An 18,662-nucleotide genomic window follows, 5' to 3' on the forward strand; every position below is an offset into this window, starting at 1 on the left:
AAATAAGGCAAAACCTGTTGAACACCATTGTACATTTCTGTGGTATCAACTCATTGTGAAACTTGATAATTGGGAGTGGGGAAGGGGAACCTTGAGACTATTGGGGCATTTATTCTGTTTTTCAAGTATAAACTGTATTCAGGGAAACCAAATTGCTAATGTTGAAAAGCATTGTTGCTGAAATTTCATTACGAGGGTTAACCTTGCTAATAAGATTCAAATTTATTCAGTATTTTTGCTTTGAGTTTTTTTCAAGTGTGCTTTAAGATTGACTGCATACTAAGTCATTCTATTACCAGGCCAGATTTAAATTTTCTTACCTTTTTGCTTTTTCTGTATGTTGAGATATGTAGTATATATAGTATAAGAATATTTATTTATGTTTTATTGTTCTTTTGTTTTGAATTGCTCTTTCAGCAGTATCCTGGTGTAAACCAGCTGTCCTCCAGTCTAGGAGGATTGAGTCTTCAGAGTTCTCCACAACCAGAAAGCCTGAGACCTGTAAACCTCACTCAGGAGAGGAATATTTTACCTATGACTCCTGTTTGGGCTCCTGTACCTAACTTGAATGCAGACCTCAAAAAATTAAACTGTAGCCCAGAGTAGGTATTTATTTATTTTATAATCTTTCTTAAGTGATGAAAACGTATGACTTTCAAAAATAGTAAAAGTAGTATGTTATTTCTTCGGTTGGAAGTTTTGTTAATGTTGACTTTTCTATTTTAGTTTGTATAGATGTAAAATTTGATTTAGATAATCTGTTTTTGTTCCCATCTCTGTCTCAGTCCAGTCCCTTCCCCCATCACCTAATGTTAGGGAAATTATTTCTATTTGAATGAAGGGTTTCAGGAACCCAAATCTAACTATATTTATTATTTCATAAGTCTTCTTCCTCACTTTTCAATAATAATAATCAATCTTTTAAATAAGGACAAATATTTAAAATTTCAGGCTTTGCTTGAAAAGAACATAGACCTCACTTACGTAATCTCAAGAACAGGTTTAGATAAATGGTTTATCTCAGAATTTTCTTTTCCCACTCAGTAGACTCCCAGGCTTACTAATCCAGTCTGAATCTAGATCGGATTTCCTTTAATAGAGAAGTTTAGCTGGTAGACTGCACTGGCAGCCACCAATCCCTGGTGTACCTTTGTGTGAATGAGCTCTGTTACTCACTTCACAGTGCCTCATGTCTTTGTTCTTGTATGCTTTTAGTTCTTCTGTATCCTATGAATAGGATATCCCCCTGGTCTTAGTTTTTTTTTGTTTTTTTTTTTTTTAGAAGACATCCTCCTGCTCCTGGAATTTCTCCTTCTCATAAAGTAAACACTGATTCACAGAACAACATTGTCTTTCTTGTTGTTGTTGTTGTTTGTTTGTTTGATGGGGTCTCATTCTGTTGCCCAGGCTGGAGTGCAGTGGCCCAATCTTGGCTGACTGCAACCTCTGCCTCCCAGGTTCAAGTGATTCTCATGCCTCAGCCACCGAGTAGCTGAGATTACAGGTGTGCACCATGATGCCTAATTTTTGTATTTTTAGTAGAGATGGGGTTTCGCCATGTTGGGCAGGCTGTTCTCGAACTCCTGATTTCAGGTGACCTGCCCGCCTTGGCCTTTGGACACGCCTATAATCCAAAGTGCTAGGATTATAGGCGTAATCCACCACACTTGGCCAACATTGTCTTCTTTCTTGCGTTAGGAGAATTAGTATTGTTTAGAGCCAATATTTCCCTTTTCTTTTTTTGTTTTTCTTTTTTTCTTTCTTTTTTATTTTTGAGATGGAGTTTCGCTCTTGTTGCCCAGGCTGGAGTGCAATAACACCATCTCGGCTCACTGCAACCTCTGCCTCCCAGGTTCAAGCGATTCTCCTGCTTTAGCCTCCTGAGTACCTGGGATTAAAGGCATATGCCACCACAGCCAGCTAATTTTGTATTTTTAGTAGAGACATGTTGGTCAGGCTGGTCTTGAACTCCCGAGCTCAGGAGATCCGCCTGCCTCGGCCTCCCAAAGTGCTGGAATTACAGGCTGAGCCGCTGTGCCCAGCCTATTTCTCTTTTCTTAAAGCAATAGTTTTCCAGCTTTTTTAAAAAAAGCTGCAAACCACTCTTTCAACCAAAATATTATATAGAATTCCAATATAGAAAATAGGAAGTGGAGCTGCTTTGAGAATTTCCCCTCTTCTTCTACTGTACTCTACCATCCACATACCATCAGTGCCTCAGGTACTGCCAAGATCATTTCCATAAAAGCATAGGGCATCATGGATTATAGGTTGAAAACAGCTGCCCATCCTTCTGAATATAAGTTGCTATCAGGTTGATAAGTTTGTAAATTATGACCTTGTAGTATAAACGGTTAGGCACCCCCTCCGTAGGTAAATGTAGTGTATGGGCCATGCATAGTAACTCACATCTATAATCCCAGCACTTTGGGAAGCTAAGGCAGGTGGATCACTTGAGCCCAGGAGTTTGTGACCAGCCTGGACAACATAGTGAAACCCCTTCTTTACCAAAAAACAAAAAAATTAGCTGAGCATAGTGCGGTGCACCTGTGGTCCCAGCTACTCTGGAGGCTGAAGTAGGAGGATCCCTTGAGCCCAAGAGGTGGAAGTTGTGGCGATCCGAGATCACACCACTGTACTCCAGTCTGGGTGACAGAGCGAGACCCTGTCTCCAAAAAAAAAAAAAATTGTTTAAAAAAAAGAAAGTATGTTGCATACGTATAAGAGAACCCATAGGTAAGGGGAAGGCATACATTTTTCTACCCAGTTATGTGTGTATTGCGAAAATGTCTCTTTTATCAAAATAAATAATTAGGAGTACAGGCTTTAGAGTTGAGCAGACCTAAGTGGCTATAAAACTGTACAGTTTACTTAACCTCTCAAAGTCTCAGTTTTGTCAACTGTAAAACAGGAATAATAATAGTATCAACATACTAAGATAAATCATTAATTCAATAAATATTTATCGAATGCCTTGTAAGTTAAATGCAAAGCACTGTTTTCTATGTGCTGGGGATAAAGTTGTAAACAAAACACAGTTCCTGATCTCTATGGAGTCACAGAACTTATATTCTATGAACAGTCAAACTAGTAAATATATAATGTAATGTTCAGGGTATTACAGTGAAGAAAAATAAATCAGAATAAGGAGTACGGGTGGAGGGTGACTCTTGTAAATAAAAGAGTCTGGACAGGTTTACTTTTAACATTTGAGTGGAGATCTGGGTGAAGTGAGAGAGTAAGCTATATGACTCCTCTGGGAATAAAAGGGTTCCAAGCTGCATGAATAGCAAATGTGGAGGTCCTGAAGCAGGAACAAGCTTTTTGTGTTCAAGGAACAACACTAAGGCTGGAATAAATAGATATCTCTATATCTGTACATGATATTAATGACTCTTCTTAAAATTTCTTGCCTGGCTTTCAGTACTTCTGCTTTTTACTTCTTTGGCCTCTCCTTTATTCATTCTTTGTTTATGGACCTTAAAACTTCATGAGTTATTTGGCCAGGCGCAGTGGCTCACACCTGTAATCCTAGCACTTTGGACGGCCGATCACAAGGTCAGGAGATTGAGACCATCCTGGCTAACATGGTGAAACCCTGTCTCTGCTAAAAATACAAATAATTAACCGGGCATGGTGGTGGGCGCCTGTAGTCCCAGCTACTTGGGAGGCTGAAGCAGGAGAATGGCGTGAACCCGGGAGGCAGAGCTTGCAGTGAGCCGAGATCACACCACTGCACTCCAGCCTGGGCAACAGAGCAAGACTCCATCTAAAAAAAAAAAAAAAAACTTACTAAGTTATAAGCGCTTTCTCAATGAGACAAACTGGGCTAGGGTGATACAAAGACAAAATTATCTCTGATCTCAAGTGGCGAAGACAGACAAGAAAAACAACCAATTAAAGTAAATCAGACTAATTGATATCTTAGAAGCATACACATATCTCAGAGCACAGAGAAAGAAGTCATTCCTTCTAACTTGGGGAGTTAGGGGTGAGGGTGGTTACGAGCGATAACCTTCATGAGTCTTGTAGTAAGAGTGGGAGTTTGACAGGTGCAAAGGGGGCAGTAAAGCAGGAACAGAATAATTAAAGAAATAGGCCTTTTCACTCATGTTTTCTATGTGCTCCTATTCATCTCCTCCAGGCTAATCATAATGGAGCAATTGGTCTTCCCTGAATGTGTACTACTTTTCCACCATGAAAGTGTTGACTCTTTAATTTAGATCTTTTGGCATATATTACATACTTGCCTAATTAATCAGGACTTTCTTGCTTACAGTTATAACAACATGCCCAAATGATTTTCACTTGTGTCCTTAAATGCTCTTAATTATCTTATCTACTTCAGTGTATTTTTCTCTGATAGCTAATATCTTTCATGTTGTTTATGTTTTTTGCAGTTCATTTCGGTGTACTTTGACAAATATTCCACAGACACAGGCTTTACTGAATAAAGCTAAGCTTCCTTTAGGATTGTTGTTACATCCCTTCAGAGACCTAACGGTAAAGTAACATTTTATATTATTTATGGGTACTGATATGTATGCTTATGTACAAGGTACTTAAATTTTATATTTCCTTAGAATTTTCTTTATCTTCTTTTATTTGAAGTTAGAAATAATCATTTCCATAACATTCAACTTGGCAAATGTTTTTTGAACACCTACTTTGTGACAAGCTCTAAGCTAAGCACTGTTAGTACAGAGATGATCAAGTCATTGAAGTTGCCTCCAAAAAGTTCTTATCTAACAGGGGACAAAGATGTAAAAATAATTACAGTGCAGGATAATTAATACATGTAATTAATCAAATTCTATGAGATACTTAGGTAGTGAGTACAGTATGAGAAGTGATTCCCTGTGGATACAATAGCAAAAGTTTTCTATAAGTGATGAAGTCTGACCTGGATTTTGAAAGATTAGTAGTTTTGGAAGGTGGAATGGCCATGGAAGGTAGATACACTTTAGGAGTTCTTCGTTAAACACACAGGAAACACCAACAATGATGTCCACTTAGACAGGAAAACTGTCTGTTCCTTAACAAATTAAACAGATTTGTTAATTAAAACAAAAAACTTTGTAACAGTAGGGATTTTTAAACCTTTAAAGTTTTAAAACTTTTAAATTTTGAAAACTTCAAAAATAATTTTATTCAGGGCTGTTTTATTTGTACTTCATAAGTTGCATTTCTCTCTCAAACTTTTTTTACTACTGTTGTTTACTACCCTTCTTACTGGTTCTGAGTTTTCTTTTGCTCTCATTCATCCAAAAAATATTGATTGACTACCTTCACGTTGGAAGCTGGAGATACAAAGGTTAAAAAGCTTTCCTGTGAAGTTTATTTTTCTACTAGGAAGTATAGGAAAGATCAAAATGAATAGAAAATAAAAAAATTGTAGTATATAGTAAGTACATGAATTTATTCAGTAAATATTTTTAATCACCTATAATACTCTTAAAACCTTATCTGTAAACCAAGACAGTTAATTTCATATATATATACACACACACACACACACACACACATATATATATGTGAGAGTTTTTCTGTAAATATGAGGATCATACAAATACCTTCTGGAAGCATATATACTAAATTGTTTACAGTGACATCCTCTGTGATGTAGAATTCTGTAATTTTTTATTTTCTCATTCTCAGTTAACTGTATTTCCTGATTGTTTTTTTTACAACAGATAATGTGGTTACTTGCATAACAATAATCATATGTGAAAAAATTAAATACAAAGATCAAAATGTTCCTGTGCAGATAGAACAAAAAACAGAATGAAATATACTAAAATGATAGCAGGTTAATTCAGGGACATAGAATAATATGTGATCTCTTAATCTTTTTTCATATTTTCTAAATTTTCTACTTGAATATAAAATTCCTTTCCCAAACTAAGCATAGAGATGTAATTTTTTAAAAAGGCACATTGTGTTTGACTGCTTCTGGCCTCAGCTTCTGTCAGAAATTGCTGTGGCAGTCTAATGAGCAATGCCTAATAGTCTAGTACCGGGTGCAGTCAACAAAGACAAAGGTATTTGTATATGGTGTATTTCTCTCTCACTGTTATTTCTAAAGGTCAGCTGATAAGATCTCATTTACATTATTTTCTTGGCCAGTGTTTGGTATGACTTTATTTTAGTGTTATGATTTGTGACAAGAGGGAGAAAACTTGATGGCTACATGTGTTGCTCAGCATGTCCCTGGATTTTGTTAATATGCTTCCATATAAAACCACAAAAATACCACTGCAATCTCTGCTTTCCAGGTTCAAGTTAAGGTTTATGTTCTATATAAGGAACAGAGCAGTATACATTCTCTTTTTCCTTGGGGTGCCTTTTTCTGCTACAACTTCTTTATTTTATTTCCTAGCAATTACCAGTGATAACATCAAATACCATTGTGAGGTGCCGATCCTGTCGAACATACATTAACCCCTTTGTATCCTTCATTGATCAACGTAGATGGAAATGCAATTTGTGCTATAGAGTTAATGATGGTGAGTTTTAGATTCTTAAATGTGTTTTAATCCTATTTTCAACATTTTTTTGACATTTTATGATTTCCTGGTTTCTCTCTTCATTGCTTTAAAAAGAATTTTCATGCAATCTTTAGTAGAGGGAATATAGGCTGAGGCAAGGACTAGGGATTCTTCATTTTGGCTGACCAAGGGATAATTGACAATGAGGAGAGTAACAATGAGGACAAAGTAAAAAAAATAGGAACAGTGACACTCATGCAGGTGAGCTTATGCAGACTAGTTATGCTTGCCCCTGACAGTAAGATTGTCTTACATTTGTCTGTTTGGTTCATTCAACTCAGGTAGAACTTTGCCAGTGTATCTAGATGCATGCATGTATATGTGTCTGTCTCTTGTTCCCTTTATTTATTTCTTTGGTTCCCTTACTAGAGTTGCTTTCAAATTTTTGTTTCTCTGTCTGATTTTTTTCCATGTCATTTGATATAATAACTAGGATACAAGTCTAAGAAGGAAGGTTACTTGCATCCTGGTTTTCTCACCTGATTTCAGAACATAAGTTTTTTTATCCTTCTGATCTATTTTTTTTTTAGGTTTTTTTGTTTGTTTGTTTGTTTGTTTTTTGGAGATGAGGTCTTGCTCTGTCACCTAGGCTGAAGTGCAGTCGTGTGATATGGCTCACTGCAATCCCTGCTTTCCAGGTTCAAGCTATAAGTTCTAATCATGCCTCAGACTCCCAAGTAGCTGAGACTACAGGCTTGCACCACCACTCCTGGCTAGTTTTTGTATTTTTAGTAGAAATGGGTTCCCGCTATGTTGGCCAGGCTAGTCCTGAACTCCTGGGCTCATGTGATCCATCTGCCTCAGGCTTCAGTCTCCAAAGAGCTGGGATTACAGACATGAGCCACTGCGCCCAACCCTGATCTTTTTTTTTTTTTTTGAGATGGAGTCTCGCTCTGTCACCCAGGTTGGAGTGCAGTGGCTTAATCTTGGCTCACTGCAAGCTCCGCCTCCCGGGTTCAAGCAATTCTTCTGCCTCAGCCTCCCGACTAGCTGGGACTACAGGTGTCCACCACCACGTCTGGATAATTTTTGTATTTTTTAGTAGAGATGGGGTTTCACCATATTGGCCAGGCTGGTCTCGAATTCCTGACCTCATGATCTGCCCCCCACCTCGGCCTCCCAAAATGCTGGGATTACAGGTGTGAGCCACTGCACCTGGCCCCCTGATTTTTTTTTTTTCCTGAGACAGAATCTCACTCTGTCACCTAGGCTGGAGTGCAGTGGTGCAATCTCAGCTCACTGCAACCTCTGCTTCCCAGGTTCAAGCGATTCTCCTGCCTCAGCCTCCTGAGCAGTTGGGATTACAGGCGCACACCACTATACCTGACTAATTTTTGTTTTTTTAGTAGAGACGGGGTTTCACCACGTTGGTCAGGCTGGTGTTGAACTCCTGAGCTCGTGGTCCGCCTGCCGTGGCCTACCAAAGTGCTGGGATTACAGGCGTGAGCCACCGCCCTGATCTATTTTTTAAGGAGGGCTTAAGGGATTGATTTTTACCATTAAATGTTCACAGAACTGTTGCTAAACCTCATGTAAATATTGATAATAGATATTTAGGTGTGTATATATGTGTTTAGTTACAAATTGTGTCTCTAAATTTGTACTGGGACCTCTTATCTAGTTCCTGAAGAATTTATGTATAACCCCCTTACACGATCTTATGGAGAGCCTCATAAACGACCGGAAGTTCAGAATTCAACTGTGGAGTTCATTGCTTCTTCGGATTACATGGTAACTATTCAGTGTTAAGATTTGTTGTGGAACACATATTGATCATTTGTAATTTTCTGTTAAGTGAATTCTTATTGAGATTTTGAAATTGTTTATACTCATAATTTTTAAAAACAAATTAATGCTGAAAGTTTATATTTAACAAAGAGAAAATCTTTCTAAAGGTTATTTGATCTCCTAGAAGGCTTTCTATGAATAAGAAATGTTAGTTCTGTCTGTCTGATGATGGGCACTAGCATCTATGATTTGTTGCCATTTTTATTTCCTTGCATGGAATGGATATAGGTACCCTTTTACCATTTAACATTTAAGACTCTCAAAACAGAGAAATGCATGTTTTTGCCCAAAATGTAAGTTTTTTCGCCAAGTACAGATATCAAGATAAGTGGATATGGACTTCTCTCTAATTTTTTCTTCTGTTCCAATTAGGAAATTCTATCTGTTCTTTAATTATATGAACTCTAAGATCTCATTCTTCTTTTCACTTCAGAAACGAATTATTGACCCTAAGTTTTGCTCATCTTATCATATCTTCTCTTTTTAACATATTTATAAAAACTGTGTTGGCTGGGCATGGTGGCTTATGCCTGTAATCCCAACACTTTGGGAGGCTGAGCTGGTTGGTCACCTGAGGTCAGGAAGTTAAGATCAGCCTGGCCAACATGGTGAAACCCTGTCTCTACTTAAAATACAAAAATTAGCTGGGCGTAGTGGCGCACGACTGTAATCCCAGTTACTAGGGAGGCTGAAGCAAGATAATCGCTTGACCGTGGGAGGGGAAGGTTGCAGTGAGCCAAGATCGCGCCATGGCACACAGCCTGGGCAACAGGGCAAGATTCTGTCTCAAAAACAGACGAACCCAAAAAACTTTATCTTCTGTAGCTGCATCTCTAATCCTTGTCTGCAAAACTTAAACTGCTGCTAGTGAAAAGGAGTAACTGATGTGCATTAAATTTTTGACACCTGGTTCATCTTTATTTTTGTAATTTTTGTATTCTTTTGTGTCTGATTTGGCATATGCCCACCTAACTTCCATTTTCATGTTTGTTTCTGTATTAACTATAATAAACTTTCTTGATCACTTTTACTCTCAAGCTCTACCTTCTTTATGATTATTTTCCCACTCCATTCTGGGTTCTTAGGAATCTTAATCTAATTGAAGTGGTAAAGCAGAAAATAATCTTTCAGGTTTTGCCATATGATTCATATGGCCCTTGGTTAGCATATTTTTATTATTTATTTATTTATTTTTGAGATGGAGTCACGCTCTGTCACCCAGGCTGGAGTGCAGTGGCATGATCCCGGCTCACTGCAAGCTCCACCTCCCGGGTTCACGCCATTCTCCTGCCTCAGCCTCCCGAGTAGCTGGGACTACAGGCACCTGCCACCCTACCCGGCTAATTTTTTTGTATTTTTTAGTAGAGACGGGGTTTCACCTTGTTAGCCAGGATGGTCTCGATCTCCTGACCTCATGATCTGCCCGCCTTAGCCTCCCAAAGTGCTGGGATTACAGGCGTGAGCCACCGCGCCCGGCCCGGTTAGCATATTTTTCAGAAAATATTTCATATATTCTTTTATTTTAACTTATTTATTTATTTAATTTTTACTTGAGACAGAGTTTCACTCTGTCATCCAAGCTAGAGACAGGGTTTTACCCTGTTGCTCAGGCTGGTCTCAAACTCCTGGGCCCAAGCAGTCTACCTACTTTGGCTTCCCAAAAGTGCTGGGATTACAGGCATGAGCCACTGCACCTGGCCTATTTCAACTTTATATAACAGCAGTTTTCAGGCGTACTCCAAAGAAAACAGTATAGTGAACCATCCTTTGCCCATCACCAAGCTTCAACAATTATCAACCATAAGGACTTTTCAAAGAATGTATTTACAGGCCAGGGATGGTGGCTCACACCTGTAATCCCAGCACTTTGGGAGGCTGAGGCGGGTGGATCAGCTGATATCAGGAGTTCGCAACCAGCCTGGGCAATACAGTGAAACTTCCCGGTCTCTACCAAATACAAAAATTAGCTGTGCGTGGTGGCATGTGCCTGTAGTCCCAGCTACTCAGGAGGCTGAGGCAGGAGAATCGCTTAAACCTGGGAGGCAGAGATTGCAGTGAGCCAAGATCATGCCGCTGCATTCCAGCCTGGATGACATAGTGAGACTCTGTCTCCAAGAAAAAAAAAAGTATTTACAATACCATCACAAGGACTTCCTTTACACATAGCACTTAAACATTAGGATTCACTCACCTCCAGGTAACCCAATAGCTGGTACTAATGGCAAGTTGTTGGGTTTAAATTTTGTATTTAGGAAAGGGGAAGGGATGTACATCTAGAGAGCTTAGCCAACACTCCTTATCAGAAAAACATTTAACCCATCTATTTAACTGTGGCTGTGTGTCAACTGCCTTGTCATGCTTAGTCCACAACCAACTGAATAGAAAAAAAAATTAAAAGCATATCATTTTCATGAGCACATATTACAAAACAGCAATCCTATTTGTGTATTTTTTGTATTAATATATTCAGTAAATAACCAGTAGTAATAGTGATATATAAAAAGAATATATAAAAAGAATAAATTATATATAAAGAATAAAAAGAATAAATACCCAATAAATTACTTTATTTTTATTCCTTTCAGCTGCGTCCTCCTCAACCTGCAGTTTACTTGTTTGTTTTAGATGTGTCTCATAATGCAGTGGAAGCTGGATATTTGACAATTTTGTGCCAGTCACTCTTAGAAAATCTAGACAAGTAAGAATACTTTTAATTCATACTATACATGTGTGTATGTTATATATATAAATGGATATAAATATGAAGTGTTCACAGTTTGTGGGATTGGGTTTGGTTATATTTATCAACTAAAAAGAGTACTACTTATGTACCATAGAATAAGGATCTAGATACTCGAGTTATGATTTATGACTTGGTATCTGAATTATAGAATCATAAAAATCTAGTATTTAGTCAGGAATTTAGATCTTATCTAACTGTCTGACTTAGCCAGTCTGAACACGGGGCCAGAAATCTTGAGTTAGCCTGTGTATCGGGAATCTGGATGAGACTATCAAAAAGACAAAAGATAACATGTTGGTGAGGATGTGGAGAAAAGGGCAGCTACACTTCGGGGAATATAAATTAGTACAACCATTATGGAAAACAGTATAAAGGTCCCTCAGAAAATTTAAAACAATTGTTGTATGATCCAGCAACCCCACTACTTGGAACATATCCAAAGAAAAATCAGTGTGTGGGCCGGGCGCGGTGGCTCAAGCCTGTAATCCCAGCACTTTGGGAGGCCGAGACGGGCGGATCACGAGGTCAGGAGATCAAGACCATCCTGGCTAACAGGGTGAAACCCCGTCTCTACTAAAAATACAAAAAACTAGCCGGGCAAGGTGGCGGGCGCCTGTAGTCCCAGCTACTCGGGAGGCTGAGGCAGGAGAATGGCGTAAACCCAGGAGGCGGAGCTTGCAGTGAGCAGAGATCTGGCCACTGCACTCCAGCCTGGGCGACAGAGCGAGACTCCGCCTCAAAAAAAAAAAAAAAAAAAAAAAAGAAAAATCAGTGTGTGGAAGATATATCTACACTCCTATGTTTATTGTAGCATTATTCACAAGAGCCAGGATACATAATCAGACTAAGTATCCATCAACAGATGGATGGATAAAGAAGCCAGTATATGTGCAAATGGAATATTATCCACCCTTTAAAAAGAAAATTTTTCTCATTTATGATACCATGGATAAACCTGGAGGTCATCACGTTAAGCGAGATAAGAACAGACATTGCATGTTCTCAGTCATTTGTGGGAACTAAAAAGGTAAATCTCAGAAGTAGAGAGTACAGTGGTTGTTACCAGGGATAGGGTGGGAGGTTTCGAGAGATGCTAGCCAAAGTGTAAAAGATAGGAGGAGTAAGTTCAAGAGATCTGTTGTACAACATGGTGCCTGTAGTTAATAGCAGTATATTGTATTCTTGGAAAAATGCTAAGAGATTAGAATTGTTGTATTCTCACTACAAAAATAATAACTTTGTGAGGCAATGCATATATTCATTAGCTAGATTTAGCCATTCCACAGTGTGTGTAGATATATATATATATATTTCAAAACAACATGTTTTACATGACATATACGTACAATTTTATCTGTCAGTTTAAATAACATTTAAAAAGATAAAAGGATTTTTTTAAAAAGAATCTGGATGAGAGAAATCTGGCTGTAATTTATGGCTGAGCAAGGAATTTTTTTCATGAACTTGTTTTAATTGCACTGATGACAGAATGAGCTGGTTTAAAGGGAAGGAGGAAACTGATTTTGTGCTTAATATGTTAGGAAGCCAGAAACTGAGCATTTTCTTTATTTATTTTTATTTTATTTATTTTTTTTTGAGACAGAGTCTCACTCTGTTGCCCAGGCTAGAGTGCAGTGGCGCAATCTCAGCTCACTGCAGCCTCCGCTTTGTGAATTCAAGCAATTCTCCTGCCTCAGCCTCCCTAGTAGCTGGGACTACAGGCACCCACCACCACACCAGGCTAAGAAACTGAGCATTTTGGCACATTAGTAATGAGCTGGATTGTGGAAATGGAAATAGCGAGTATAGTATATGTGGCTTATACCTGGATCTAATTCCCTCCTCTGTGTCTACCAAGATTAGTCATGAAGGAGCCTCTCATCTAGCTTTAAAAATGAACTGTCCAAATCTCTGGAAAATACAGTTGTTTGCACATTTCTGTTTCACTCCAACACCCACAAGAGATGTGACTTCAGGTTGTTAGAGTGGTTCACCACTGCAGTGGTTCTCAACATGTGTAGAGGTGTGGGGCTTGTTATATATGAGTACTCTGTCCCAAGTACTTTGGTGGTTCCAAAAGGTTCTCCTCTACCATATGAGCTTGAAGAGTCCTTGCCCTGTTGAATGCTACTTCTAGTCACCATAGTCTTCATATCACTGATCTTGGCCTGAAAGGAAACTGATGACATTAAGATGTTCAAGATTTTAAAAATTCAGAGATATTGAGAGATTTGCTTTTAGTGTTTGTTGCTTCATGTTTTAACCCTTGAAGTATTTGCCCCTACTTTAGTCACAAGTGCTTCAAAAATAGCTTTAACAGTGAGTGGCAATGGAAGACTACTCTACAGAGATGATTGGTTGGCTTGTTGTTGGTTTGTTGTTGATGTTTCTGTCTTTTTTTTTTTTTTTGAAACAGAGGCCTGCTCTGTTCCCCAAGCTGGAGTGCAGTGGTGTGATCTCTGCTCGCCGCAGCTTTGACCTCCCAGGCTCAAGTGATCCTCCCACTTCAGCCTCCTGAGTAGCTGGGACTACAAGCGCACACCATCATGCTCGGCTAATTTTTGTATATTTGGTAGAGACAGTGTTTTGCCATGTTGCCCAGGCTGATCTCGAACTCCTGAGCTCAAGCGATCCACCCACCTCAGCCTCCCAAAGTGCTGGGATTATAGCCACTGCACCTGGCCTGTTTTTGTTTTTAAATACCAAGTTTTAATCCCCCAAGAGGGTACACCATTCTTGGAGGTACTAAAATGCCAGGTTGATGCATAGAGTGAATGGAGCAAGCTCCTATTGCATCACTATGCTCCAGAAATCCATTTAATCTATTAGCCTTGCATGGAAAAGTATGAAATAGGAGCCACACTGAGAGAGATGATTGACAACTTGTAAGTTAAATAGACTGTGCAAAACCAAAAGTGTAAAACTGGGAATGGAAAATGTTTTTAAAATGTTTCTATTTGATTACAGCAGAAAATAGAAGCATTGGGAAAGTAAAAGAAAAAGAAAGTGATAGAATAGCAACAAATGTATAATACGTTTTTGGAAAGGGCTCTGGAAACTTCTTTGAGAAAGAAGAGTTTGATGCTGGAGCAGTTTCAGTTCAACTTCGTTTATTTTTAGCTTGGAGTAGGTCAGTAGTCTTCTCTAACCAGTAATAAATGACCCCACCTCTCAGTGATCTTAGAAGTCTCACAGGAGTGAAGATTAGTGTGTGGAAACATCATAAATATTGACCATATTGGTAAGCTGAACATCCACATAACTTGTGGCATTCTGTTCTCTGAAATACTCTTGACCCACCTTGCAGACTATATCTGAATACCCTGATTAGTCATCCATAGCAGTGATAATGCTTCTTGCTTTGATGCATATTCTATTTTGGCATCCTATAATATCCAAAGATATTTTAAAGGCATTGTTAAAACAATAAATCACATAACTCAAGTTAACATAGTTGGTTGTACTTAGTAATATGCTTCTGTAAGATGAGACATCTATCTTATTAATAAAGCTTGACAGGCAGTGAAATGGTAATTCTTTTATACTGTGGCATCGACTTTTGAAAACAGTTCTAACAACATTTTAAAAGATTAATGATAGATAAAATGTTTCAGTGTTCATAAATGTGGTTTTTGTGTAAAATTTTACACATTAAAATCTGATTTGCAGTATATTCAGTCTTTTCTTGGAAAGTACTCATTTCTCATTCTGCCCTTAAAATGCTTAAGCAAGATATACTATTGTTCTAATATTGGAACTGGAAGTAAGTTTTCACCTTGGTCGTCTTCTCTGATATATATTTGTTTAGATAGGGATAATTTTTCTGTCCCCTGTAGAAAAGCATATGTGTAATTATCCTTGGACTTAAATTACTATTTCATTATTTTCTGAAATGAAATATGTTACTGAGCACTCTGAATTTAAAATTGTCATTTTTATCTTTAGGCTTCCTGGAGATTCACGAACAAGAATAGGATTCATGACCTTTGATAGCACTATTCATTTCTACAATTTACAAGAAGGATTATCACAGCCTCAAATGTTGATTGTGTCTGATATAGATGGTAAGCAGTCAGTAAAATAAAAACCTTTCTGACTACGGACTTTGAAATGGGGGCTACTTTATTTTAATATACATCTTGCTATATGCTGTGAGGATAATGTCATGCACTTTAGTATTTGTTCAAAATAATTGTTTTTCTGGAAATACTTGATTCTAAGTTATTTATGCCTGTGTATGTATTATACACATGTATGTATAATATATGCAGAGTGTGTATATTTAATAAAGCAATATTATGTGGGTGCGCTGGCTCACGCCTGTAATCCCAGCACTTTGGGAGGCCGAGGTGGGCGGATCACCTGAGATCGGGCGTTCAAGACCAGCCTGACCAACATGGAGAAACCCTGTCTCTGTTAAAAATGCAAAATTAGCCAGGCGTTGTGGCGCTTGCCCGTAATCTCAGGTACTCAGGAGGCTGAGACAGGAGAATTGCTTGAACCGGGAGGTGGAGGTTGCAGTGAGCTGAGATCACACCATTGCACCATTGCACTCCAGCCTGGGCAACAAGAGCGAAACTCCATCTCAAAAAAATAAAATAAGTAAAATAAAGCAAAATTATAGTACACATTACATGTGTGACCTGATAAAAACTTTAGGATTTTCTAATGTATTCTTTTGATCCGATTTGTTGATTAAAATATATGTTTTCCCTATAGATGTTTTTCTACCTACACCGGATAGTTTACTTGTGAATCTATATGAAAGTAAAGAGGTAAGGTTGATTTATTTTCTTAAAGCATAAAAATATATTGTGACTGGTAACTAAAATGTTTAACATTTATTTACTTGATATATTAATATTACAAATAATAGACAATGTAAATGGCATGTTTATTGACTCCTCAGTTCCAGTCCCCAGAAATACAGTGACGCATGATACACTATGGAATGTTTTAAAAGAAGATTATTCCTTTGCCTTCTCAGTAATTCAATTTTTGATCTTTGTTTTCTCAGCTTATAAAAGACTTACTGAATGCATTACCAAATATGTTCACCAATACAAGAGAAACACACAGTGCCCTTGGTCCTGCACTTCAGGCTGCCTTTAAATTAATGTCTCCAACAGGTGGCCGTGTGTCTGTATTTCAGACACAGTTACCTTCCTTGGGTGCAGGACTTCTGCAATCCAGAGAAGATCCTAATCAGAGATCAAGTACAAAGGTATTTTATATTTAGCTTTTTGTCATGTTCAAGATTGTGTAATTATTTGTTTATTCTACTTTTCTAATTCATTAATAATAAAAAACTGGCAAGAGAGTTGGGGTTTTTTGTTTGTTTTTTGTTTTGTTTTTTGAAACGTGGTCTCACACTGTCGCCCAGGCTGGAGTGCAGTGGCACGATCTTGTCTCACTGCAACCTCTGCTTCCTGAGTTCAAGAGATTCTCCTGCTTCAGCCTCCTGAGTAGCTGGGATTACAGGTGTGCGCCACCATGCCTGGCTAATTTTTTTATTTTTAGTAGAGACGGGGGTTTCACCGTGTTCGTCAGGCTGGTCTCGAACTCCTGACCTTGTGATCCTCCTGCCTCAACCTACCAAAGTGCTGGAATTACAGGCATGAGCCACTGCGCCTGGCCGCCAGAGAGTTTTTGTTTGTTTTTGTTTGTTTGTGTGTGTGTGTTTGTTTTTTTGAAACAGAGTCTTGCTCTGTCGCCCATGCTGGAGTGCAGTGGCGCAATCTCGGCTCACTGCAAGCTCTGCCTCCCGGGTTCACGCCATTCTCCTGCCTCAGCCTCTGGAATAGCTGGGACTACAGGCGCCTGCCACTACGCCCCGCTAATTTTTTTGTATTTTTATTAGAGATGGGGTTTCACAGTGTTAGCCAGTATGGTTTCAATCTCCTGACCTCGTGATCCACCCACCTCAGCCTTCCAAAGTGCTGGTATTACAGGCGTGAACCACCGCGCCTGGCGAGAGTTTTTAAACTCAAATTACCTTTTTGGTTTTGTGTCACAGTATGTTCTTTTTATTACTTTGTAAGTCATAGAAATTTATAAATCATTTAGTATAACCCTTTCATTTTATAGATGAGGAAGTAGAGTATCTAGGTAAAGGTTAAATAACTATTTAATGGTAATGGTAGTGCGACTTGACTTTCTGACTCCAGTGTTATTTTCTATTACGTAAGTGGTAAAACTTACTAAATGTATCTATTGTAATTCAACATCCTCATACTAATAAATGTTTTAATTATAAAGATAACACAGATCATTGTATAACACTTGGAAAGTGGAGAAAAGCATAAATCACCAATAATCTAACGATACTAGCATTTAGTTATACAAACATACAAATAAGCATAATGGGGCATCACATGTGTGTGTGTGTGTATATATATATGTGTGTGTGTGTGTTTTTAACTGACCTTTTTCATTGGAGAATATATTGTGAGCATTCTGTGAAGTCACAGAGAAAGTAAATGTGAAAATAACCAATTAATTGATTGCTTTTGAGCTATTAAATAGTTGTCTTCAGAATTTTTTTCTTTTGTTTTTTAAAAGTAGAGACAACATCTTGCTGTGTTGCCCAGGCTGGCCTCAAACTGCCGAGATCAAGCAATACCCCTGCCTCAGTCCCGCAAAGTGCTGGGATTGCAGATGTGAGCCAGAGCTGTATTTGCACTATTTTTTAAAAAAAGGGCTAGGTGTGGTAGCACCTGCCTGTAACCTTAACTACTCAAGAGGCTGAGGCTAGAGGATCATTTGAGCTTAGGAGTTCTAAACCAGCTTGAGCAATGTAACGAGACCCCATCTTAAAAAATAACAATAATGGCCAGGTGCAGTGGCTCACACCTATAATCCCAGCACTTTGGGAAGCAAAGGAGGGTGGATCACTTGAGTCCAGGAGTTTGAGACCAGTCTGGCCAACATTGCAAAACCCCATCTCTCCTAAAAATACAAAAATTATCTGGGTGCAGTGGTGCATGCCTGTAATCCCAGCTGCTTGGGTGGCTGAGGCAGGAGAATCGCTTGAACCAGGGAGGCAGAGGTTGCAGTGAGCTGTGATCACTGCCACTGCACTCCAGCCTGGGCAACAGAGCGAGACCCTGTCTCAAAAAAAACAAAAAAAAAAAACAATAATAATAATGAAAGGAATATATGAAGCTGGACATTACTTGGGTTTTATGTGAAGATTTGGTCAGGGCATTTTTAAACCCTTATTTCAAATAATAAATGAACTACAATAGTCATTTTTCTTTTGTACAAGTTCTGTCTGGCCTCAACATATATTTGAGAACATGTCATTATAAGTAGTTATAAGTGCAAATTAAACAGTTTTAATAGTGTCATAAATCTTTAGCCACATATCCAGTTTTGCCTTAGGATAAATTGTTAGAAGTGAAATTATTGGGTTAAAGGGCATAATCTTTAAGTTATTAAAGAATGTTTTGTTTTTTCGGGTTTTTTAATCAACCTCTCTTCTTAAGGACTCTCATCCTGTAACCTCCATTACGTAGTGTTGCTTTTTTTATTCTTCACCAATATGCTAGAGAAAAAAGGAAGCGTATTTCACTCCTTAAAGA

The 18,662-nt window shown here is 38.3% G+C and overlaps 1 protein-coding gene and 1 pseudogene across 1 annotated transcript in view; one reads left to right on the forward strand and one right to left on the reverse strand.

Moving 5' to 3' along the window:
- Window positions 1-18,662, forward strand: part of SEC24B (SEC24 homolog B, COPII coat complex component) — a 59,122-nt gene that overhangs the window by 23,706 nt on the left and 16,754 nt on the right. The window contains exons 4-11 of the mRNA XM_025386313.1: window positions 418-602; window positions 4,401-4,503; window positions 6,380-6,506; window positions 8,170-8,279; window positions 10,922-11,034; window positions 15,025-15,143; window positions 15,799-15,854; window positions 16,097-16,303. Of these exons, the coding sequence (XP_025242098.1) occupies window positions 418-602; window positions 4,401-4,503; window positions 6,380-6,506; window positions 8,170-8,279; window positions 10,922-11,034; window positions 15,025-15,143; window positions 15,799-15,854; window positions 16,097-16,303 (1,020 nt within the window). The remainder of the gene's footprint in view (window positions 1-417; window positions 603-4,400; window positions 4,504-6,379; window positions 6,507-8,169; window positions 8,280-10,921; window positions 11,035-15,024; window positions 15,144-15,798; window positions 15,855-16,096; window positions 16,304-18,662) is intronic.
- LOC112625664 lies at window positions 13,800-13,926 on the reverse strand (annotated as a pseudogene).

Source organism: Theropithecus gelada, chromosome 5, assembly GCF_003255815.1.
Source record: "Theropithecus gelada isolate Dixy chromosome 5, Tgel_1.0, whole genome shotgun sequence".
Classification (NCBI taxonomy): Eukaryota; Metazoa; Chordata; class Mammalia; order Primates; family Cercopithecidae; genus Theropithecus; species Theropithecus gelada.